The sequence below is a fragment of the Acomys minous genome, assembly GCF_964271855.1.
Source record: "Acomys minous genome assembly, chromosome: 16".
NCBI lineage: Eukaryota > Metazoa > Chordata > Mammalia > Rodentia > Muridae > Acomys > Acomys minous.
Window position 1 is genome coordinate 40451811 of NC_140498.1, and position 24663 is coordinate 40476473.

The following is a 24663-nucleotide window of genomic DNA, read 5'->3' on the forward strand; positions in this document are numbered from 1 at the left end:
TTGTAGACCAGGCTGGCCTCGAACTCACAGTGATCCACCTCCCTCTGCCTCCTGAGTGCTGGGATTAAAGGTGTGTGCTACCATGCCCAGCTGAGAAGCCCTATCTTTTAAAAAAGATTTATTTATTTATTATTAGGTATACAGTGATCTGCCTGCATGTACACCTGCAGGCCAGAAGAGGGCATCAGATCCCAGTATAGATGGTTGTGAGCCACCATGTGGTTGTTGGGAATTGAACTCAGGACCTCTGGAAGAGCAGTCGGTGCTCTCAACCTCTGAGCCATCTCTCCGGCCCCCAAGAAACCCTATCTTCAAGAGAGAGAGAGAAACAGAAATAGACAGAGACAGAGAGAAAGAGAGAGAGGAGAAAGAGGAGGAAGAGAGAGGGGGGAGGGAGAAAGAGAGAGAAATTTTTTAAAAAGTAAACGTCATCTTTAAACTTTTTTATGGGCTGGAGAAATGGCTCAGAGGTTAAGAGCACTGTCTGTTCTTCCAGAGGTCCTGAGTTCACTTCCCAGCAACCACATGATAGCTCACAACCATCTATAGTGTGATCTGATTGCCTCTTTTGGTGTACAGGTGTGCATGCAGAGAGGCAGAGAGGCCACTGTATATATACGAAAGAGAGAAAGAAAGAAAGAAAGAAAGAAAGAAAGAAAGAAAGAAAGAAAGAAAGAAAAAGGAAGGAAGGAAGGAAATAGTTTACAAAAAAAAGTCAGAGCCTGGCTGTGGTGGCACACACCTTTAATCCTAGCATTTGGGAGGCAAAGGCAGGCGGATCTTTGTGAGTTCGAGGCCAACCTGGTCTACAAAATGAGTCCTGGACAGCCAGGCCTCTGTTACATAAAGAAACTCTATCTCGAAACAAACAAACAAACAAACAAACAAACAAACCCAATAAGCATCTTTCACACACTGCCAGATGTAGCGTTCCACACCTTTAATCCCAGCAGGAAGGCAGAGACAGAGTTTGAGTCCAGCCTGGTCCACCGAGAGAATTCCAGGGCAGCTAGAGATACATAGCGATGCCTGATCTAGTGGGTAGAAACCACCAAAAACAACCGAAACAAACTCTCTTACAAAAGAGATCAGTTGATGAAAGTGTTACAATGAGATGCTCCAAACCTGAAAGTGGCCTAAAAATGGCCTCGAATCCCTGGTCCTCTTGACTCTGCCCCAAAGGGCTGGGCTTGCAGGTGTGCAGCACCGTGTTCAGCTTGTGCCGCGCATCTTCCAAATGTGTCGAGAAGTCCCGGGAGAGCCTCGTTATGAGGCTGACTCTGACTCTGCAACCTAGGAGGAGAAGCCGGAGGGCAGAGGGCCGAGTCTAACAAACTCCAGGCAGGGGAGACTCTGGCGGCAGCAGCAGAAAACCCTCCTTGCCCGTAAGCCTCCCTGGGCCGTTTCTCAAAGTATCACCTAAAAGATTCCAGCTGTGACGTGCAAAAACCGCGGAGCCTGTCCCTCCCTGCTGCTCAGCATCCTCTCCCTCCTCCTCCGGTACGCCCTCTTTGACCCCTGCTTTCTGCCCTCCCAGGACTCTCAGGAGAAGGCTTGAAGAACAAGCCCTCCGCCAGGGCTGCAACGGCACGGGAATCACCTGAACTTGACAGAGCCGGGCCCACACCCTAGACCAATCAAACCAGAATTTCTGGGGTGGGATCCAGTATAGGCTTCTCAATAAGTAGGTCACAGGTGTGTATTATGCAAAATATCTATACAGTTTTGCCAGCTTCAAACGGCCCTCCAAACCTGTTGGTAAGGTCCAGGATAACAGTACACCACGCTGAATGCTACCCAGTATTACACAGAAAGCACCAGCCAAGCGCAGCGGCTCACTCCTGTAATCCAGCTCTCAGGCATGCAGTGGTCACAAAGTTAAGGCAGGATGGAGAGGTCAAGGCCAGCCTGGCCTGTATATCATGATCTTATCTCAACCCTTCCCCCTAAAAAGGAGCAAAGGTAAGCCGGGCATGATGGCTCACTCCTGCAGTTCCAGTCCTTGGGAGACCAAGGCAAGAAAATTGTCATGATTTGAGGCCAGCCTGAGCTACATAGCAGGACTTTGCCTTTTTTAAAAAAATAGTTTTTCTTTTCTTTCTTTCTTTTCTTTTTCTTTTTTCTTTTTCTTTTCTTTTTTTTTTTTTTTGGTTTTTGTTGTTATTTTGAGACAGGGTTTCTCTGTGTAGTCCTGGCTGTCCTGTGTCCTGGACTCGCTTTGTAGACCAGTAGACCAGGCTGGTCTCAAATGCTGGGATTAAAAGTGTGCATCACCACCACCTGGCCTAAAAAACATATTTTTTTAATGTATTGTGTATGAGCATGTGTGTGTGTGCATGTGTGGGATGGGGTGTGTATGGGTGTGTGTGCATGTGTGGTGTATGTATGCGGTGGGGTGTTTATGGGTGTAGAGGTCAGAGTACTATTTGTGGGAGTTGGTTCTCTTCTTCACCACATAGGTCCTGGGGATCAAAATCAGCCCACGCTTGGCAGCAAGTGCCCTTGACTTCAAATTATTTATTAAATGAGGAGTCAGAAGCTGGATGTGGTGGCACATGCCTTTAATCCCAGCACTCAGGAAGCAGAGACAGGAAGATTGCTGGTTCTTTTTTGTTATAAATAAATAAATATGCTGGGAGCAGTGGCACACGCCTTTAATCCCAGCACTATCAAGGAGGCAGCCAGGTGTGAAGGCGCATGCCTTTAATCCCAGAGCTGTGAGTTCGAGGCCAGCCTGGTCTACAAAGCAAGTCCAGGACAGCCAAGATAACATAGTGAAACCCTGTCTCAAAAAATCAAACAAACAAACAAAAAACCAAAAATACACTCAAGGAGGCAGAGGCAGGCGGATCACTGTGAGTTCGAGGCCAGCCTGGTCTACAAAGCAAGTCCAGTACAGCTAGGGCTACACAGAGAGACCCTGTATCAAAAAAACAAAAACCAAAATAATAATAATAATAATAATAATAATAATAACAACAACAACAACAACAACAACAACAAAAACAAATGTTTCATGTTTGTTTTCTTTAAAATAAAAAAGGGGGGATGAAAAAATAGGGACTAATAAGATGGCTCAACAGGTAAAAGTGTCTGAGGCTAAGGCTGACTAGACCTGAGTTCAGTGTGCTCACAAGATGGAGGAAACAACCAACTCCTATAAGCTCTCTGTCCTGTCTTCCACAAACTGAGGCACACTCGCAGCCCCTTCCCTTGCCCAGTGGATACACATGAACACAGGCACAAATACGCACACACACACACACACACACACACACACTTGCACACGTACACAAACAATTCAGTTCTGGGCCAGGCCCTGCCATTGTCTCTGCAGAGGGATGACAGAGACTCATGACCTCCGCCCCACTGCCTCCCCTTGCTGCCCTCAGACACGGGGCAGGAGAGCAAACTTTACCCTACAAGATCGGACAGCACCCGAACCTGACTATTAGACACAACTCAGGAACTGGGCTCAGTCGCCCACCCAGTCATGGACTGAGACGGAGGACCCCTGTGCGGCTACGAGTGAGCGAAAACAAGCCTCTTAGCCGCAGATCCTGCCTCCCGGTACACACACACAGCCCAGCCCCGAGAGAACAGCATTGCTTAATCTCTGGGTGCTGCCTCTGGGATTGTTTGTACTGTTTTCTTAGGACATCTTATGTACCAGGGGAGAAGCGGAACAAAGCAAATATCAGCAGCAAAAGATACGCCCTGGGTTCTCTGTACACAGGACCCAGGTGTGTGCGGCAGAGCCAAGACTACAGGGAATGAGCTCTGCAAAGGCCCAAAAGATTGACATTTCACAAAGGTCCCCAAAGGTGTAGAAAACAGGACCTGAGGGGGCACAGACACCAGAAATGATTGTCACTAATCAATGGAATGTATGTTTCTGCTCTGGGGCAGATATCTGAAATGTTTGTTATAATTGGTTCTCGGCCAGTCCTGCCTCCTCTATTAATTGCGTACGTTGCTCTTGACAAAAGTGACACGCTGGTGGCAACAATGTGGGCTTCAAGACCAGGGTGCCTTTCCATCCAAAAATCACATTTACGACCAGGCCCCAGACAGGGAGCAGAGCCCAAAGGTCACTTCTCTCTCTACCAGGAATAGCTGGGTGGGGGAAGGGCTCCTTGGAACCACATATATCTTTGTGTCGCCTTGACGTGGCCATTCAGATTTCTTGGGTCTCCTACATCAGTCTCTGTAGAAAGACTTGGGCCGCTGCAGGCCCGGTGATATAGGCCTGTAATCCCCGCACAGAGGAGTCTAAAGCAGGAAGAATACAAATTCAAGGGCAAACTGGGCGGCAGAGGAATTTCAAGATGGCCCAGGGCAGCAAAACAAGAGCAGGTCTCCAAGTACAAAGTAACTGGATGACTGTGGAATGCAACTCGGTGTTGTGCCTGCCCAGCCAGGGCAAGTCCCTTTGTTAAGTCTCTGGCAGAGCAAAGTAAAGGGGATAAGGAAGGAGGAACAGAGGAAGGAGAGAGGGGAAGATCCTCTGTGGTGCCTGTGTGCTCATGCGTTTGAAGCCACGCCAAGAAATTACAAAATTCAAGACTTAAACCTCAACCCACTGGTGAACGCTAAGTCCATGAATGAATGTTTAAAAAGAAGGGAGGCAGAGGCTGGTGGGTCGCTGTGAGTTCGAGGCCAGCCTGGTCTACAAAGGGAGTCCAGGACTATACAGAGAAACCTTGTCTCGAAAAACCAAAAAATAAATAAAAAGAAACAGAGCCTAATCCCAGCACTCGGGAGGGGGAGGCAGAGGTGGATCGCTGTGAGTTCGAGGCCGGCCTGATCTACAAAGCAAGTCCAGGACAACCAAGGCTACACAGAGAAACCCTGTCTCGGGAAAAAAAGAAAAAAGAAAGAAAGAAAAGAAAAAGAAAGAAAAATTTGTGTAGCCCCAGTGTTCAGGAGGCAGAGGCAGAGGCAGGCAGATCTCTATGAGTTCCAGGACAGCCTGGTCTATCCAGAGAATGCCTGTTGAGAGAGAGAAGAAAGAGAGAGAGAGGGAAGAGAGAAGGGAGAGAGAGAGAGAGAGAGAGAGAGAGAGAGAGAGAGAGAGAGAGAGAGAGAGAAAGTTGTGTTTTGTTTTTGAGAGACTCTCACCATGTAATCCTGGCTGGCCTAGAACTGCGTATGAAGACCAGGCTGGCCACATTCACAGAGATCCTGCATGCCTCTGCCTCTGTTGTGAAATTAAAGGCGTGATGTACACCACAATTGGCCTAAAATAAAAAATAAAAGTAAATTAAAAATACACACACACACACACACCCCGACACTGACACACACATATAGTGGGGCGCTGGAGAGATGGCTCTGCAGTTAAGGGTACATACTGCTTTTGCACAGAGCCCAACAGGTCCCAGTGTCCATACTTGGCCATTCACAGATGCCTGTGACTCAAGCTCCATGATCCAGTGCCCTCTTCTGGTTTCTATAGGTACCTGCATGCATGAGGCATATACCACACAGACCTATACTTATAAATGATACAATGTTTTAAATGGTAAATGTAACAAAAAGCTCAGTCAGGCAATGGTGTTGCACGCTTTAATCCCAGCGCTTGGGAGGCAGAAGCAGGTGGATCTCTACGAATTCGAGGCCAACCTAGTATGAAGAGTGAATTCCAGCACAGCCAAGACTACACAGAGAGACACTGTCTTGAAAAATAAGAATAATAAAAAAATTAAAAAATAAGCCGGGCATGGTGGCGCACGCCTTTAATTCCAGCGCTTGGGAGGCAGAGGCAGGTGGATCGCTGTGAGTTCGAGGCCAGCCTGGTCTACAAAGTGAGCCCAGGACAGCCAAGGCTACACAGAAAAACCCTGTCTCAAAAAAAAAAATTTTTTTTTAAATATATGCACTCAGCTTTCACCGCCCTCCCAGCTGACTGCTAGGCTCCAGGAGGGTGCTCTGGAGACCCTGTTGTCACTTGTCTTCCCCACATTTCATCCCTGTAACTGTTAAATCAATAGCTACATCTTCATAGTGAATAATTGTGTCTGTGGTATTTTAATGGTCTCCTGCTTTGGGGTTGTCAGGAACATTTTGGTCAGCGGAGCACAAAGCCATTGATTTTCTGCCCATCCACTGAGAGCACAGAAGGGCAAGCTACCGTGTAGCCTGGCCTGGGGATCAGAATCGAGAAACCCACTCCCGGCCCCACATGCTCCCCTTGGCATCGCCGTCCCCAGGAAGGGTGCTTAAATATTCCCTCTTTGCCACACGTTCCTATTGCAGTTCAGCCACCAAAAGAAAAAAAGCGGGGGGGGGGGGAGCCCTTTCAGTCCAAAGAGATCTTCTTGGGGACTGGAAGAGTGGCTCAGTGGCTGAGGCACTTGCCACGCAAACCTGAAAACCTGCAAACCTTCGTCAGATCACCAGCACCCACATAAAAGCCGGGTTCAGTAGTGCACAGCTGTAATCCCACCGCTGGAGAGGCAGAGGACCCATAAAGCCAGTCTAGCTGAAGTGGTTAAGTTGCTAGTTTGACAGACCTCGTCTCAAATATAAGGTGGGTGGGGCAGGGAGTGAATAAAGGTGCCGCCACCAAGCTTGATGACCTGAGTTCTATCCCCTGAACCCCTGTGGAGGAAGGGGAGACCCAACCCCTGGGATTCGTCCTCTGACCTCCACAAGCATGCTGTAACATTTGAGCAGGGGTGTGTTGTAGGCTCAATTTTCTTAACCAATATATTTTATTAACAACTTAGTGACCGAGCATATGTCACTTATAACCTGACTAACCAAAACAATAGGAAATGAGGATTAATGGACACAATAACAAAACCGTAAGGATATCAGTTCCGAGGAATGACTCTCCTGGCACAATCAGCAGGATTTCTTCTGCTGGAAAATACAGTAACCAGAGCCCCGAACCTCAGCAGGAGCCGGAGCCCCGAAGCTTTCCCTCAAGCAGTTCTCTCTAGCAGCATCTCGAAGTAATGCAATGAACAGCCAAAACTATCCCAAGTCTCCAAAAAGCCCCGCCTCTAGTTCTGGGCTCATTTATATATCTCCTCCCAGAGTCTGTTCACGGGATCTTTTCAGCTGGCAACAATCAAGCTCCCGCAGGAGGTTGTTGGTCTTCTAGTGGATTAACCTTACCTGCTCTCTTACAAGACCATTCCAACCCTGCACTTGGAATCCTAAAAAACTGGTTTATCTCTCCTTCAGTGTGTACACACACACATACCACTACAAAATAAGTAAGTGTAATTTTGTTTGTTTTTCAAGACAGGGTTTCTCTTTGTAGCCTTGGCTAGCCTAGACTCACTTTGTAGACCAGGCTGACTTCGAACTCACAGCGATCCTCCTGCCTCTACCTCTGGAGTGCTGGGATTAAAGACGTGCACCACCACGCCCAGCTAGTAAGTGTAATTTCTAAAACTTAAAAATTATTAAGGTGGAAAGCAATCAGAAAAAATATTCAACACCAACCTGTGGCCTCAGCATGTACATATGCGCACATACGAGTGCACTTTCAAAGGAGCCTCCCCCTGGGAACTAGAAAACAAGGCCAGGGCCTTTCACGTGCTTCTAGACAGTGTTTTAGAGGGGTCACCGTAGGCTTCTTTGCTGTGCTCACTGAAACGCGAGTGGGAGCAGCAAAAGAGCATTGTCAGAGACAAGACAAAAGACTAAGTGACAAGCCAGCAAGGAAGCTCAGTCAACACCTTTGCCTACGTCCCAGAGCACTGGGCTGACAAATCCAGGTCTTTCCCGGACCATGAACTGTACCTTCCAACTGACTGTGAGGTTTCGTCATCGCTCAGGACACCCATTCTTTCTCCTGCTGTGCGCCTTCTCTCCCTGGGTGAGTGACACTAGTTTCCCGCTCCCACTCTTGCCATTTTGTGGTGCTCCCGAGATAAAAACCTCCCGGCAGATTGTCTCCCCTCATCGTTCAAGGCTTGCACGCTTTCCTACTAACCGGACACTCTATCACAGATGTCTGAGCGGTCTCAGTTTAACACGAGAAGCCAAGCTGGTCCCTTCTGCCACTGTGCTCCCAGCCAGCCCACAGCTTCTGAATGTGGGAGAGGAAGTCCTCCCTTCCCAATAAGAGCTCTGGAGACTTAAACTAGTAAAAGTAAGGTCCTTTATTTCTTTTACTTTGCAAGATTAAGTGTTGACCTAATTAGTTTATGTCAACTTGACACAAACTACAGTCCTTTGCGAAGAGAACGTACCCATTGAAGAAATGTCCCCTAAGATCCGCCCGCAGGCAAGTCTGCAGGGCATTTTCTTCATTCATAATAGTTGACTGAGCCGGGCGTGGTGGCGAACTCCTTTAATCCCAGCACTTGGGAGACAGAGGCAGGCGCATCGCTGTGAGTGTGAGGCCAGCCTGGTCTACAAAGCGAGTCCAGGACAGCCAAGGCTACACAGAGAGACCCTGTCTCGAAAAACCAAAACCAGCCAACCAACCAAACAAAAACATAATGATTGACAGGGGGAGGGTCCAACCCACTGTGGGTAGCGTCATCTCTGGGCAGGTGGTCCTGGCTTGCATAAGAAAGCAGGCTGAGTAAGCCACGGAGAACAAGCCATAGGCAGCACTCCTCCATGGCCTCTGCTACGGTTCCTGACTCCAGACTCCTACCTGAGTTCCTGCCCTGACCTCCCTCAATAAAGGGCCGTGACCTATAAGGTAAAACAAACCTTTTCCTCTCCGAGTTGCTTTTGGTCAGTACGTTTCCTCGTGGCAATAGAAAGCAAACTAGGACACCTTGCCTAGCACGTACAAGGCCCCTAGCCCCATCACCAGCAACACAAAAAGGGGAAGAGTGTGACGTCATGCCAGGTATGTCACGGGAGTAGAAACGTCCCCAGAAATGTTATGGTAGCAGTATATATACTTTATGTCACCCTCTGCCAGCCCGTGGGGACATCAGAGTGAGGGTGCTGTCTGTGGTTGGTTGGCTGTTGAGATAACTCAGGCTGCTCTTGAACTCCCCACCCCCACCCCTGTGCTGACACCTAAGGCAGGGCCCTGCACATGCTTGTCAAGCAGTTCTGCTATGGAGCTGCATGCTTAGCCCTCACCTTCTAAGTGCTGACTGATGTCACAGACGTGCACCTCCTTGCCCAGCTGAGTGAGATCTGGTTTTTCTTATCCCCGGATCGCTTTACTTTGCCACCCTTACCTTCCTGCCGGGGGTGGGGTGGGGGTGGGGGTGGGGGGTGGGTGGTGTTCCACATGTGCGTTAAGTATGGAGGAGGCCTCTGAAGGACCCTTCAGGTCTCCTCCTGATCCACCAACCCTCGCCTTAAATAATTTATATTTCCAATAGGACACAGAAAAGAGACGTTGGCTTCTGACAGGAAGTAATACTGAGCCTATGATATTTAATACAAACCAGACTGCGCTTAGGTCTGGGGTCTTGCCCAGTGGAGCGCTGGCTTTCCCAGTGTTGTGGACCAGGTGGTGTGGGAGAGCTATCAGCTATCTAAGCCCATGAGCAAAAGCTACTGGTAGAAAAGGATTCACCACCCAAGCCTTTCCAGGTCCCTCTCCACACCTCATCACTGAAGACTTTGATTCTTTTTCCAGAACACTCGTCCTAGTTGGCTTATCCTATTGTTTTAGTTTTCCATACTGCTTAACAAATGACCGAAAATTCCGTGGTTGAATACAGCACCCATTCCTTGCCCCCAGGTTGCTGGGGTCATGAGTTCTGGATGGCTGAGCAATGTTCTCTGCCTCAGGTTTCACAAGGCTGCAGTTCTGGCGTCGGCCAGGGCTATGGTGACTCTGAGGCTTGGCTCTCTTCAGAACGCACTTAGTTGAGGGAAGAATTTGATCCCTTGTGCTATAAGACCAGAGGCCCTTTGTACTTGATAGCTGATAGTCCTGAGCCTCTTTCAACTCTTAGAAGCTGCCTGGTGGCCCCCACAGTCCTCAGTCAGCTGATCGCTCCCTGCTGGGCCAGCAGATCTCTCTCTACCACCTTTTTAACTTAGTTTTATACAGGCAATAGTCACATTACCCAAAAGTAACCACTTAAGAGTGAACAACTCACTGGCGTTTAGTGCAATCACGCTGGCATTCAAGCATTACTCCTGTGTGTCCAAAATTTTTTTTCACCTCCCCAAAATGGAGACTCCCTTTGGAGAACGCACCTCATCAGCTCGGCCTGCCTGGGAGCTGCTTCCTTATGAGAAATTCAAAGTCTGTAGATCGACAATCAAATTCCATGAGTGACAGCCCCCCACATTTGGGGACAGAGAGTTTTACGGAGGTCCCTGCTATTTTGCCTGCTACCTCTGTGCCCTGGAGAGCTTGAGCCAAGGAGCCCTCTGCTGCACAAGGGCTCACACGGGTACACGCTGTGGGCAGATGAACCCGAGTATATGTATAACAGCTTCTGGCAACATGGTCCCTTCTCGCCCTCCGTTTACTCATCTATAATTAAAGGTAATAGCATAGCTATTTGACATAAATTAAATAACGCCTATTGAGCATTTGTCCGCATCAGTGTAGCAGCAAACATTTCGAGAAGCATGCGGTGTAAACCTCACCAGCAGGATATATAGGAAGTGCCCCCCAGGAATGCCAGCTTTAGTCACCATCACCATCACTGTTACCAACACCGTCATCATCATCATCATCATCACCAGCACCACTATCTTCATCAATAAACATCATCACCTCTCCATAGATTTGCTCCTTCCTCCTTCCTTGCTGACCCCCCGTGGAGTTTATTTCTGCAGACACCCTGAGGATTTAGTGAACTCCTTAAGATCAGAGTTGTCTGACTCCAGGTCCCACGTCTAGCTCCTAGTGCTACCCGACACAGGACTAGCTATCGATGGAACAGGAGGGCCTCCCCGGTCACTCCTGCAGAAACACACACACACACACACACACACACACACACACACACACACACACACACACCCCTCCACCCTTTTCCCAATTCAAGTCCAGACAGTGAGACCAAGGGGCCAGACAGTCTCCGGATGCTTCTCCCCCACAACCGTTGTGGTTGGCAGAATTCCCCCCTGCTGTGTACCCACTAGGCTCCTCTGTGAGGGACAGGCTTTCCCTGAGGCAGTCAAAGCCTTTGTCTCAGGATGGGCATCCCATCAGATATCCTGTCCTCCCTCATGGAAGACGGAAGAGAGGTGATAGGATCTGACCGTGGGAGGCTGTCAACTCAGGCCAGACCTCTCTTCCAGTGAGGGGCCCGGCGCAGAGCTTTGGGAGCAGAAAGACAGCGAGAACAAGATCTCTGATTGTTCTCAACTGCCTGACAGGAGATCTCGTTTTCCCCTTAATCAGAAGGCTCGTGTATGAAATGCTTCTGGCAACAGTTTTGCATTAACTGTTTTGGTTGACTGACTGTTTTCGTACAGCTCTTCCAGCCAAAAGCACGCACAATGTGGCTCAGATTAGGCAGTATGAAAGGAATTCTCAGCCTCAAAGCCAGGAGTTTGGCTTTAAACTGGAGATGGATCCTTCCTTGCCTTGTGTCCCAGAAGCCTCAGCAAGAGCCTGTTGCTGGGCATCATGTTTAGATCTCATCGTTCCTGAAAAGCCAGTGCCAAATGTCCCCTGGCAGCGGGCTCTGGAGCAAGGACGAGGACCTGCAAGTGGTACAGTATTGAGGGTCTTCACAGCCTTGTTGGGATGCTGTTCACTGAACCTCCCTGGTGGCTGAAACAGCCCAAATCCCCAAAAGCCAGGCCTTTAGCTGTGCTCCTGGCCAGGCCCTGCCTACTGCCCATCTGGAGATGCATCTTGTGGCCAAACTCTAAAGAGGGTGGGGTCCTGCCTCTGAACCCCATCAGACTGGCCAGCCTCCAGAGCCATCAAGATCCTTTCTCTCCTTTTTTTTTTTTAAAGATTTATTTTATTTATTGCATATGAGTGTTTTATCTGCAGAAGAGGGTATCAGATCACATTATAGATGGTTGTGAGCCACCATGTGGTTGCTGAGAATTGAACTCAGGACCTCTAAGAAGAACAGGCGGCGCTCTTAACCCCTGAGCCATCTCTCCAGCCAGCTTCTCTCCTTCTGTATAGCCTTTATCCTTAATCCACCAGGGCTTTGAGAAAAATCTTTTACCCAGACCAACTTGTCCTGGATCTCTCTCATGGATTCACTGCTGAAGAAGGAGACCGGACAGACAGTCTCAGAGGTGGGGTGTGTCTGGAATAAGCCATGGTTGCGGGGGGGGGGGGGGGGGGTTTGCTGTTGCCCCTGATCAGTGGCCTAGCACCACGCAAACAGAGCTACAGCAGGCTGCGACCCAGAAGGAACCAGGACACAGTTTGCATCTGAGACAAGTCCCCAAGATAGGGCTGTAGTTACACGGCTTGTGGAGGGAGGGTCTGGTCTTCAGTGGGAAGGACCCTTGCCTCAAGCCTGAGAAGACAGGCTGTGGGCTGGTTCTGTTCTAGTCTTGACTTGGTCTTGTCTGTTCACCTGTTGCGACTGAGTCTCGAGTAGCCCAGGCTAGCCTCAAACTATTTATGTAGCTGAGAATGACTCTGAACACTTGATCCTCCTGCCTCCATCAACCAACCGCCAGGGTTATAGGTAAGTGCCACCACGCCCCTCCCTTCTTCACACACAGATACACACGCACGCACACACCCACGCACCGCACATAGGCAACTTATCTCTCTTACACCTTAAACTCTCCTCTTCCACTTTTGGCTAAGGCGGAATGACAAAGATTGGATTGACCTTCTTGCTTGAAGCAAAGTGAGCAAAAAGGTGAAATCCTCCTCCTGCCCTTTTAAATCTGAGCTGTGCTGGGCGTGGTGGCGCATCCTCTTAATCCCAGCACTCTGGGAAGCAGAGGCAGGCGGACCTCTGTGAGTTCGAGGCCAGCCTGGTCTACAGAACAAGTCCAGGACAGCCAGGACTACACAGAGAAACCCTGTCTCGAAAAACCAATAATAGTAATAGTAGTAAAAGTAGTAGTAAATTCTGACTGCTATCAGAAGATGCCGCCCACATTCAGGGTGCATCTTCTCACATCAACTAAGCCTCTGGTTCTCTGTCTTCTCATGTTGTGATCCTTCAATACCTCATGTTGTGGTGACCCCCCCTCCGAACCATAAAATTATTTTTGTTGTACTTCATAACTAACTTTGCTACTACTATGAATTGTAGCGTTAAGTATTCGTGTTTTCTGATGGTCTTAGGTGAGCCTTGTGAAAGGTCCCCTCAACCTCAAAGGGGTTACAACCCACAGACTGACAACCACTGAACTAAGGCACTCAGAGCACCCCTTCAGGTGGGGCTCCCTACTCAGGGGATTCTAATTTATCTGAGGTCGACATTGAAACCAAACCATCACAGGCCACTGTGGTGGGGCACAGCTTTAGGTCCGGCACTTGGGAGGCGGAGGCAGGTGAAGCTCTGTGGATTTGAGGCCAGCCTGGACTACAGAGCCAGAGTCCAGGACAGCCAAGAGAAACACTGTCTCGAAAAACCAGCCCCCACCCCCACCCCCGCCAAAAAAAAAAAAAAAGCAAACAACAAACAAACAAAACCAACCATCACACTGCCCAAAGCTTCCACCAGGCCGTCCTCTTACCCACTAGCCCTCACTTGGTGTCTCTAACTCTGACTTCTTGTTCCCTCCCCAGAGCTGTAAAACTGCTTTCTCTGGCTTTTGTAAACCGGCTTGTTTACGTAACAGGGGGGAGGGGCATGCCTCACCAGCTGAGGGAGTGAAGCAGATTCTCACTCACCTGCATATTCCAGAAAAATGAGGTCATTGTGGTCTCCACCTTAAAAACACTTCTTCTAGCCCCTTCTGGGAGGCAGATCTTTAATCTAGGTTTAAGGCTGCTGTCCTGCTAGCAGTAATAACAAATTCATTTCATCGTAATTCGTTTGAGTCTGTGGTCTTTCCCCCGCAGGATCCGAACTCCACAGCACACGTCATGGTGGCATAGTCCCAGTCCCTCCCAACGGAGTTTGAGGAACTGCAGGAACTGTGTTGAAAACTTTAAGGGAGACTGCGCAAACTAAACCGTCAGAGGCCTTCACACAGCCCCGGCCTGGCCTGTGTCAGCCGCCCTAAAGTGCTATGGACACTCCTTGGAAACCACAGTCTGGCAGCTTCCTCCCAAAAGCCAAAGAACCAGGGCAAGCTGACTCGGCCATAGGCATCCTGGAGGTTGAAGTCAATCAGGTCCTCTGAGGGTGACCTCTAGACCCAGACTTGTCCATCATTGGCCACCCAGAGCAGGGACTCACAGGTGTTCTCTGTGAGCCAAGGTACTGTGCCCAGCGCCTCCTTCCTTCTCCTGACCCCGCCCTGCCCAGCACGCCCTGGGGAGCAAGCAAGCCATGGGGGCTGCCTGCCTCTGACCCTCTCACCACCGAGCACTGACCAGAGGCTGCTGGCCAGGCCCTAGGGAGAGAGACCACCCACAGCCAGAGGCCTCAGGCTCGCCTCACTCGCAGGAGGGAAGGGTCATCGAGCACAGCCCTGCTTGACTTTATTTGCCAGGCTCTGGCGGGCCTCTGAGATGGGTGGGTGGATCCAGGTGCTGCCTTTTCTTGCCTCCCCTTGACCTTGGGCACTCAGGCCAGAGTCCGCTCAGGATCTCAGTACCTGCTGTATCCAAAGCCAGGGTGGTAAGGAGACTTGTCCCCTCCCACTCCATCCCTGTCTAACTGAGAGCTGGAGAAAAGATCCCAGGCCCCTTCTCCACTGGTCAAGACAGGAAGAAGATAATTGAATCAGCACTTCTCACTCCATCTGGAACATTCCAACATGGAAAACCCACAGAGCAGCTGGGGAAGCAATGTAGGGACTTTAATTAAAGGCTGATGACTCCCCCAAGGAGCTCCACCCCCACTCGGGCCTGTAAGACCCACCACATCTGCCCACAATGTGTTCCGAGGCACAGCTGGGCACCTCGCACCGGGCGTTGGCCCTTGGGCTAAGTTTCCATTGGGTGGGTGTGGGCAGAACACAGCAGTCCAGCCTGGGCCCAGGCAAAGCGATGGCTTCACAGCACTGCACCCAAGAAAGCTCCATTGGTGGGCACTGGGGGTGGGCACTCACCTCAATGGCCTCAGACAAAGAGCTCTGAAAACAGAGAGGGAAACAGGGAATCCAGGGTGGCGGCCCAGCTGCCCAGCTGGAGGGTGCCCCTGCCTCTCATGCCCTGCTTCTATCTGATTCACCTGCAGAGAAGGGCATCTGGGCAGAGGGACCAGTATACACAAAGCTTGTGGAGGTAGAAAAAGGACATAACAGAGATGGAGAGGGCAGGGGTCAGGGGTCAGGGCAGAAGGAGCTTAGAGCTAAGGGGAACAGGCAAAACGGGACGGGTGAGCTTTGAAGGGTTTTTTAGAGCTCCGGGTAGGCATCTAGTCTTCATCCAAGAAGCAATGGGGATGCGGTGGGAATGAGAACAGTTTAAAATAATGAGATCTGGGGGGGGGGGGGGCAGGCAGGACGGGGGCATGGCACACGCCTTTAATCCCAGCATTTAGGGAGGTAGAGGCAAGCGGGTCTCTGTAAGTTCCAGGCTAGCCCGGTCTACACAGTGAGTTCCAGCACAGCCAGGGCTGCTACACAGAGAGACCCTTGTCTCAAAAAAACAGAAACAAAATAAATTAAAATAATGGGAGCTGCTGAAGACACCATCCCAGCAGAGGACAGTAGCAGGCCAGGTGATAGTGAGGGCCCTGGGACCGCCCAAGGTGAACGTATGGGCCCTGGGCTGGCAAGGGCTTTCCTGCCCTCCTTGCCACCTCTGCCCCAGGGAATAAAGACGGGCACCAAGCCATTGGGCACCATCTAACAGGGCCACCAGGTGTGGAACATGTCTCCCTTCACCCACGTCAGAGTCTGAGTCCAGGGGAGGCTATGCCACGCCTCTCACCCAGCATCTGGACCAGCATCTGCCCAGCACACTGCCATGGCAGTTGCTTTGTGGGTGCTGGAAGGAAATCCCAGTGCCAGGCCCCAACCCCACTGGCCTGGCCCAGGGCAACTCGGCCTGGAGAAAGCGCCAGCTTTTCGGAGCAGCCCCAGACAGGAGTGTGAGCTTAGAAGTCACCCTGAGCAGAGGCAAGGCCCTGCAGCCCACCCCACGTCCTTCCTGAGCCTCTCAGTGAGCCTCTTCTTGGCACAGACATTAACTGACCCTCTGTTAACGCTGCTGATGGAGTCATGTGACCAAAACGGAGGCTACAGTGACCTGTGGGACCTTTGGCTCATAATGAACCTTGACAGCCAGGTGAGGTAGGTGCAGGCAGACTAGCCTCATGCCCAGTGAACTTCCCTTACACTTAGGATGAGGAATAGCCCTAAGCATCTCAGAGGGGGAACAGCTGCATCACAGCCAAGGACAGGCCGGGAGACCTGAGGAGTCTTGGATGCAAAGGCCGAAGCTGGGTCCTCAGAGAGACCTGGAGCAGTGCAGGTATGACAGGGCTTGAGTGGCCTCAGAGGTCACTATCCGGACAGCTGGGGGACAGCTGGAGCAGGGGAGAGTACCTCGCCTGCCCAGGTCTGGACACTGGCTCGTGCTCTGCCCTGGTTGGGTAGAGGCAGAAGATTGGAGAGCCCGCAGGGCATTGTGGGAGTATCACCTGGCGGGCAGGCAGGTAGGGCTCCTCCGGAACCACTTGGTGGCTGTTAGAAGCACCGGCTTACCTGCCCAGCTAATTCCATTAGAGCTTCCAGGCAGGGCCAAGGATGAAATGAGATGGTGGAGACAGCACACTCAGTTGGCCAAGTCACCTTTGCCTTGCTCCGCCGCTCAAGACCCTGGAGCCTGTGGTTATTCTAAACCTAGGGGCAACCCTGCTCAGCCTCCTTATGCTGAAGGGTGGCTGTGACAGCCTCCAGAGCCACCTGTGTGTCACAGGGCAGGCCCCCACCTCTTTAAGCCTCACGTGTTCACCTGTGACATGTGACCATGCACTGATCACCTCCCGGGGGCAGTGTCTGACAGAGTTAGGATGTAGGATCCCACTGCGGCCTCCACCTTCAGGCCCGAGGGAGAAAAAGACAGATCCAGATTTTATTTTCCTAAACATTCTCTCTACTCGGCATGCCGCAGCAGCCTGCAATGACCAGGCAGACAGACATAAATTAAAGTTACTGGGTGTCCAGGGAAAGGCTGAGCTGGGCCTTCATCAGTTCCAGCCAAAGTCCTGGCCAGTCATCTGGTAGAACTTGCGGTTGAAAGGCCGGTAGAACGCCTGCAGGCGCCGAACCACAGCCTCCGGCACCCGGGGGTGAGGCCGGCCCTTGGATTTCCCCAGGCAGCGAGGGCGGCCACTGCCCTGGGACTTTTTGAGGCAGGGGAAGCCCTTGGTGGCATTGAAGTAGAAGTGTTTGTCGGTGACGACCCGTTTGAGGCCCAAAAAGTCCTGTACACGGCCCACTTCGCCAGCCGGGTCACTGACCAGGCGCTCGCCGCTGACAAACAGGAAGTGGGACAGAGGGAAGTAGCGGAGCCAGTTGTCCAAATGCTGGGCATAGAGACCAATGCGCACAGCACTCCAGGCTGTGTCCACAGGACCCAGGCCATGGCGGAAGGCCAGGGCACGGAAGCTAGGCAGGCCTGGGGTCTTGGAGAGTGTCTGTGCGTAATCAGAGATGGCCCGAGTCACAGGGTTCCGCACCACCACAATCAGCTTGGTGTCTGGGGACATGCCATGAATTCGGCGGGGAGCCTCCTGAGTCACGAAGTAGCTGGGTGTCTTCTCCATGGTGATCTGCCCGTCCAGGGTACGCGGCATCAGACCCCTGTGGAGCGGCAGGAGGAGGAACAGTGATCACAGCTTGCATCTCTTCTCAGGAACCAGGGACCAGCCCACCCCCTCCTCTGAGGAAGGCTCCTCCTCCCCTATTAGGCCCACCCTCCTAAAGGGCAGGGATACCCCCATCCACCGTTGGCCCGCAGTAGAGCCCAAAACCAAGGCTGCCCTTAGTCAGTACAGCTCTAGGGTAAACTAAGTGACAACCTAGAAGGCAATGGCCACTAAGACATTCTTCAAGTTCTATGACCCTTCTCCTTCAAGTGCCACCTCCATGGAGTCCTGTCAAGGCCCACACCACAGACCAACCCCTTGCAAAGCTGCTACACCCCAGCCTTGACCGGGCACCCCTGAGTCTGGCCAGCACAGACACTTCTTGCCTCTGTACTGTAATCACTGACCGTGAATTAGGTCATCAATTATTACTGACAAATGCAGCTACCAAAGACTGGCCTCACCCCCCCCCCCACAATGTAACTACATCCCTTCTAGACGTTGAGTTGTCACCAGCAGGGTGCCATGGGGCCTGTCCCAAGGTCCCCAGTGGCCGTAGGGCACCCAGAACCAGCATTCCCGATATTTCCTTCATTCTGAAGGAGAGTGTTGGCCTAATCCAAATGTTCAGAGAAAGTCAGCTGACAACAGTGAAGCCAGGAACTGAGGTGAACCCACACAGAGCGCCTGGCCCGGGCAGGCCCAGGCACCCTGAGAGGTGGTGTCCTTGGACTGCACCTGACAGCCAGTTAGTACACAGTGAGGTAGGGTGAGGCGAGGCGGGGCGGGGCGGGGCGGGGCGGGTCAGCTGAGCAAACAGCTCCAAAGAAAAGCTAGGAACTAGGTCAACAGAGGCATAGGCTTAGAGAGACAGCTGCCCAGCATGGACTCCCATCATCCCCTCAGGAACACTGCTCACCCCTTACTGACAATCCCCAAAACCCACTCTGGCCAAGGTGGCACACCTGATGTAAGCCAGCTTTACTGACCCACGGGCCTTCATTCTCTTCTTTCTGTTCAGGCTCCCAAGAAACTACAAATAAAGGACAGGCAAAAACGGACAGGAGCCATGCTGGGGTGATCGGTTTGGGGGTGCTGAGGATGGTCAAGGGATATGTGCATGTACCCCATTAGATCAGGCAAGAGCGAGATCAGACTCAGATACAGTGGTACATGTCTATAATCTCAGGACTCTGGGAACCGAGGCAGATGTGATGGAGAATTTGATTTATTTTTATTCATTTGGTTTTCTGACCAGGGTCTCTCTGTGTAGCCTTGGCTGTCCTGGACTCGCTTTGTAGACCAGGCTGGCCTCGAACCCACAGTGATCCACCTGCCTTTGCCTCCCTAGTGCTGGCATTAAAGGTGTGTGCCACCACACCTGGCTTTATTTTTATTTTTTGGTTTTTCGAGACAAGGTTTCTCTGTGTAACAGACCTGGCTGTCCTGGACTTGTTCTGTAGACCAGATTCAAACTCACACAGACAGCCACCTGCCTCTGCCTCCCAAGCACTGTGATTAAAGGCACGCGCCACCATGATGCCTGGCTTGATGGAGACTTTGAAAGCAGGATAAACTACAGATAGATCATGTTGTCTCAGAGGGAGAGAGAGAGAGAGAGAGAGAGAGAGAGAGAGAGAGAGAGAGAGAGAGAGAGAGGGAACCTCAGCAGTACCAGGCTTGTGACGTCACCCATGACCAGAGCGGAGGAGGGCGAGTGGCAAGTAGGAAACTGCAGAGCAAGGGCCCAGGCCCAGCTGACCTGTGCAAGTTGTAAGGGCAGCGTCTGCCTCCTCCATCTGCATGACCCACTGACCCAGTAACCCTCCTCCCCCACTTGATAGGCAGGCACCTTAAGATTGAGAAGAAACAGGAAGTCCTGAGGGAAAATGGTAGGGCCTCGGGTCTCCTCCTGGCCCACCCGAAAGGTGGAATTCCATGGCACTGCTGTTCCCAGAGGCCCCTGCCACCAATAATCTACCTTGTATAGTCAGGAAACACACGGGACTGGCACCCCGACCTTGCCAGGGAAAGTTCAATGAAACTGTAGGGTGCCACTCCCGCCCCAAGCCCTTCTGCAACCTGCAACCAAACCCTCCATGCACCTCAGAAGCCTTGCCCTGTGACCTTGGAGAGAGGAGACCGGTGTGTTTGGAGGATGAGAACAACCAGGGCAGAGCTCCCTCATGGAGCTGCATGAACCGTCCCTCCTGTTGCACCCACCCCATCTGGTTTGCGGTTCTCTGTGGCTCCCAGCCAGCCGGAGACCACGCCCCCTGCTTGCCCAGCCCCTCCAGCACACCACCATAGCCTCTGTATCCCACACCTCATTTGGGCCAGATCCAAGGAGCCCAAGGGAAACTGGTTACCGATCTTATCCAGTGTCAGAGAGTGCTAGGGGACCACGTCTCCAGACAGGAGGAAATAAACGCCCTCCCCATCTCTGAATATCCTAGCACCTCTTTTTCTTTTTCTTTTTCCTGAGACAGGGTTTCTCTGTGTAGCCTTAACTGTCCTGGACTCACTTTGTAGACCAGGCTGGCCTCGAACTCACAGTGATCCGCCTGCCTCTGCCTCCCGAGTGCTGGGATTAAAGGCGTGCGCCACCACCGCCTGGCATCCTAGCACCTCTCTTATATGGCCTGCTCCTAAACCCCAGAAACTACAGAGATTCCCCTACCCATACCCCTTCTTACCTCTTCTTGCTTTTACAGAAATTATAGCTGACAGACACCCCAAAACTTAAGATGATTACTCAGTGGGTGAGGGTGAGTGGGTTAGTAAGTGATTTTGAAAGTGGTCAGGGGCCATGGCCCCCAAGATAGAAGAGCCTTAAAAGCTTAAGAAGCTGGGGGTGTAATTCAGTTGGCTAATATGTACAATCCCAGAGCTCAACTCCTAAAACTGCATAACACCCATAGGCTGGGTGTGGTTGTGGCACATGCCTCCATCTCTTTGCGTTTGAAGCTGGCCTGCCTGGTCTTCACAGGCCAGCCAAATTGCATAAATAAGACCCTGCCTCAAAAGCAAAAACTAAAAACAAACAAAGTCCTCCTGGGGTTGGTGACATAGCTCAGCAAGTAAAGTGTTTGCTGTGCAAATCTGTTGACTGAGTTCAACACCCAGATCCCATAGGGGGAAAAGACTCCCGAGAGAGAGTTAGCCTCTGGCCTACATGAGCATGTCAGCGTATTCTCTGTCTGTCTGTCTGTCTGTCTGTCTGTCTGTCTGTCTGTCTGTCTCTCTCTCTCTCTCTGTCTCTCTGTCTCTCTCTCTGTCTCTCTGTCTCTCTGTCTCTCTCTCTCTCTCTCTCTCTCTCTCTCTCTCACACACACACACACACACACACACACACACACACACACGGGGTGAGGAGGGGCCGACAGAGTAGAGCCTATAACAGCGATGCCTGCCATCCCCTACGCTCATGAGATACAGGCAAGAGGATGAGGAATTCAGCATCACTCTTGGCCACCCTGGGAATCTGAGGCCAGCCTGAGCTACAAAAGATCCCGTCCCCAAGGCAACAGCAGCAAAGCCTAAGAAACAATCTAATCGAGAACCGGGAAGGAGAATGGTTGGGCCAAGGGCTGAGTCCAGTGGATCCTCATGTCACTGCCTGAGCGAGGCAGGTCACAGGCCAAAACAAGCAGTACCTCACCAGTGGCTGCTCCCCTCACACCTCCCTCCCTCAGCCCACACTGGGACAGAGTTCCACAGGTCCTGGGGGGCTCAGCCCGGGTCCTGGGACTGGAGATACTGAGTCAGGTGGTCATTTTCAGCAGCTCCGTGCATACGTGCGATGGGTTGAAAAGAACATCACCTAAGGAGTGGTCACCGGAGAGCACGGCAACCCTTGTGGCTACAGCCAGGTGAAGGCACTAGGCTGCACAGTCCAGAAGGCCAGCCAGGTAGGTACTCACTCTGCACTTCTGAGCAAATCTGAAGCGGCAAGCCCTGATTAGCGGGATGGAGGCCGTGGGTTTCACCCCTCCCCCAGCATCTTACGTACTACGTCCAGACGGAGCCTAAAACTGTGGTATACCGTCCTGAACACTCCCTACCCCCATGCTGGGAACACCCGTGTTTCCGAGGGCCTCTCCTCAGGTAGTAGCAGGCTTCAGGGCTTGGGAGCGTGCTCTCTCCCAAACCCCCCAGTCTCATTGCAGAAGGCAAAGTTAGCAAACGGGGGGGGGGGGGGGGAGGACCTGGAAAACAGAGGCTGGCGTGCCTGTGGGTCCTCCCACCCCCCTGTCCCCCACCCCCACTGATTCTCCAGGTGATCTTAGCTCAGCACAAGCTTGCAGATGAGGGAAGCCAGTCCATAAAGCCCATTTCCCCACAGGAAGGGACAGGGATGTAAACTCCCTCCTCAGTGCCTGCATAGCAGGGAGTGGGCAGGGCCTGCCTCTAGACTCTAAGACCAGACTCAGCAGGGAGGGCCTGGTGTGTCTGACCGACCCGACCTGTCCACCAGGACATACTGCTACAGCTGGGGTGAACTTGGGGTGTCCAGCTGCAGGAGGATGTATCTAAAGGGCAGTTTCCCTCGATGAAGCCCAGACCTAACTTTCTCCGGACTCCAGCAGGCAAGGGCTCCCCTCATGCAGGGTGGGGTGAAAGGGACTTTCTAGAATATAATTGACTAGTGTGGTCAGATAATTACCCATACTTACCCAGAGTTATAATAGGGAACAGAGGGACGCCAAGGGATGATAAAGTGACTGAGCTCCAAGTATTTCTAAGGCTCACAAATAGTCTCACCGGGATTATATTAATATAATCTATAATGGTATATGGAATTATATTAATAGCTTAGCGGCAGAATATTTGTTTAGAATATATAAGGCTTCAGGTTAAATTCCTAGTTATCTCACTGGCTTGAAACTACTTCTGGCTAGAATCACACCTCGCTAAAACCCTTAGCCTACCAACAGAAGAACAGTTTTCCTCAGATTTGCTGATTCCTGCGAGCCTAGGCTACAAATAGCTTTTCCTCCTCATCCATGAGGTCAAGTCTGTTTCCCTCACAGGCTTGATTCAGACCCAATACCCAGGGTTCTACCCTATTCATCCTGGGTTAAGGGAAAGCACAACGCCTTGAGCTGAAAGTACAGTCTAAGGCGCAAGCGGACCGGCGAAGGGGGCGGACCAGCAGGGGCGCTCACCGGTACCAGGCGAGGCCGCGATCATAGCACCTGTCGAAGAAGTGGGGTTCAGAGCCAAGTGCACGGACGTCGGGGTGCAGCCGCAGGAACTCCAGCAACGCGCGCGTGCCACCTTTCTTCACGCCTACGATGAGTGCCTGCGGGAAGCGCCGGCGCCCCGGGCCGCTGGCCACCGGCAGGCTGGGCGCTCCCAGACGGCGGGAGGCGTTGGGCCGCTCGGCGGGCGCGGGAACCGGTGCAGGGGCGCGGGCGGCAGGTGGACAGCGGCCGGGGAGGGCGAAGAGGCAGTAGGCGCTTAGCAACAGAGCTACGAGCGCCAGCGGAGCACGGGGAGCACGCAGTCCAGTGCCCTGCCCCGACCCCGCGCCCTGGAGGTCCCCGGCCCCGCTGCCCAGGCCGCCGCTACCTGCCATGGGGTCGCGCAGCGCCCAGGCCAAGGAACGGGAACTTCAGACAGACACGCATCCCGACTGTCGCACGCTCAGCCCGTGGGCACCCGGCTGCTGGGCTGAGCTTAGCAGCCTGGCAGCCCTCGAGCCCGAAAGGGGCGGGGAGCTGGGCGGGGCTGAGATGCCCCTCCCCGTCCCGAGCCCAGACCAAGCCTGGGACTTGGAACTCCGGCTAATTTCCGAGCTGGTCTCCAAAGTCTTCACGCATATACTACGGGAATATGGTGGCAGGGAGGGGAACACAAGGCAGCGACTAGGCTGCACGAGTGGGAGCCCCTGACCTGTCTTTTGAAAGTCTATTTACGCCCCTTTGGGACCAGGGCGACAGGTGGGCGCCCTTGTTTCCGAGAGCGAAAGCCTCTTCCCTGGGAGAGTCGGCAGCCACGGGGTCCAGGAATCTGCTTGGGCAGGGAGGATGAAGCCACGCTTGCGTCCCGTGCAGAGGGAGCCCCCAGTCGTCTTTGAGCCTGTAGCAGGTCGTTGCGTTCCTTGCCAACGGTCCTCTAGCCATCCACTAGGCTGGGAGCTCTGCTCTGTGGAGAGAGCTTGTCTTTAGAGTCCATGTGACAGATAGAGCTGGCCTCCCCGAGATGTCAGTGGCCCCCTTTGGGAAGTAGCAAAGTGGCTCCCCCAGAGGATTGGAAAGGCCTGTATTAGAAGGCAGGGGAGGCAGCTAGGGTTGGTCTGTGGAGCTTCCTCTGAGCGTGGAGAGATTCCCGGGGCCCTCTCATGTGTGGAATCTGTCAAGCTAGGACACTGCAGGAACTCCTCACGCCCCAATCTCCTCTTCCAGGCGCACCAGGTCCAGAGTTGCTTGCTGGGAAGGCAGAAGAGGAAGAACGCCAAGAGGTTGAACCAGCTGTCCCGTCGCAGAAAAAAGATAACTATGCCTACGTCTTCTTTCTGCGTCCATCCGACTTTTCCACTCCAGTCCCTGCCCACACACAGATACCCAACCTCTGCCGGCTGCTCTGTTTATTAATCAGCTGTCCCTGGGCCTCATGACACCTGAACAAGTCTCATCACCGCAGGAGGGGCAGAGAACTTCAGTGACCCACAGACATTTAATTCCCACCCCAAGGGCAGCCGGGTCCAAGGGAGACAGACATACAGCACCCAAACCCAGTCACAAACACGAGGGCAGTATTTGCTTGTCGGGGCAAGCTGGTGCCAGCAGTCCTGTGGGCGGTTTTTGGCCCAGCCCTGTCTGGGAAGCATGTTAGTACATGTAGGGTCCCCGGAAGTCCTTCGTCAGACCTAGGTGTAAATGGGATTTGT

The 24663-nt window shown here is 52.3% G+C and overlaps 2 protein-coding genes across 3 annotated transcripts in view; both read right to left on the bottom strand.

The window, feature by feature from the left end:
* The window catches only part of MEIOB (meiosis specific with OB-fold), a 59796-nt gene extending 58272 nt beyond the window's left edge, over positions 1–1524 (bottom strand). Inside the window, exon 1 of the mRNA XM_084761635.1 lies at positions 1126–1524. The gene's annotated coding sequence lies outside the window, so the exon portion shown is untranslated. The remainder of the gene's footprint in view (positions 1–1125) is intronic.
* A 15486-nt stretch (positions 1525–17010) lies between these two features.
* Positions 17011–24499, bottom strand: HS3ST6 (heparan sulfate-glucosamine 3-sulfotransferase 6). 2 transcript variants are annotated; one of them, XM_084762806.1, is made up of 2 exons: positions 22967–24499; positions 17011–17763 (listed from the first exon to the last, which is right to left on the bottom strand). In XM_084762806.1, the coding sequence occupies exons 1-2, from the start codon at positions 23347–23349 to the stop codon at positions 17148–17150; spliced, it is 999 nt and encodes a 332-aa protein (XP_084618932.1). In that variant the 5' UTR covers positions 23350–24499; the 3' UTR covers positions 17011–17147. The 2 variants fall into 2 exon arrangements, with proteins under 2 accessions (XP_084618932.1, XP_084618931.1); XM_084762805.1 differs by having other exon boundaries at positions 22937–24495.
* Between the last annotated feature and the right edge of the window lie 164 nt (positions 24500–24663).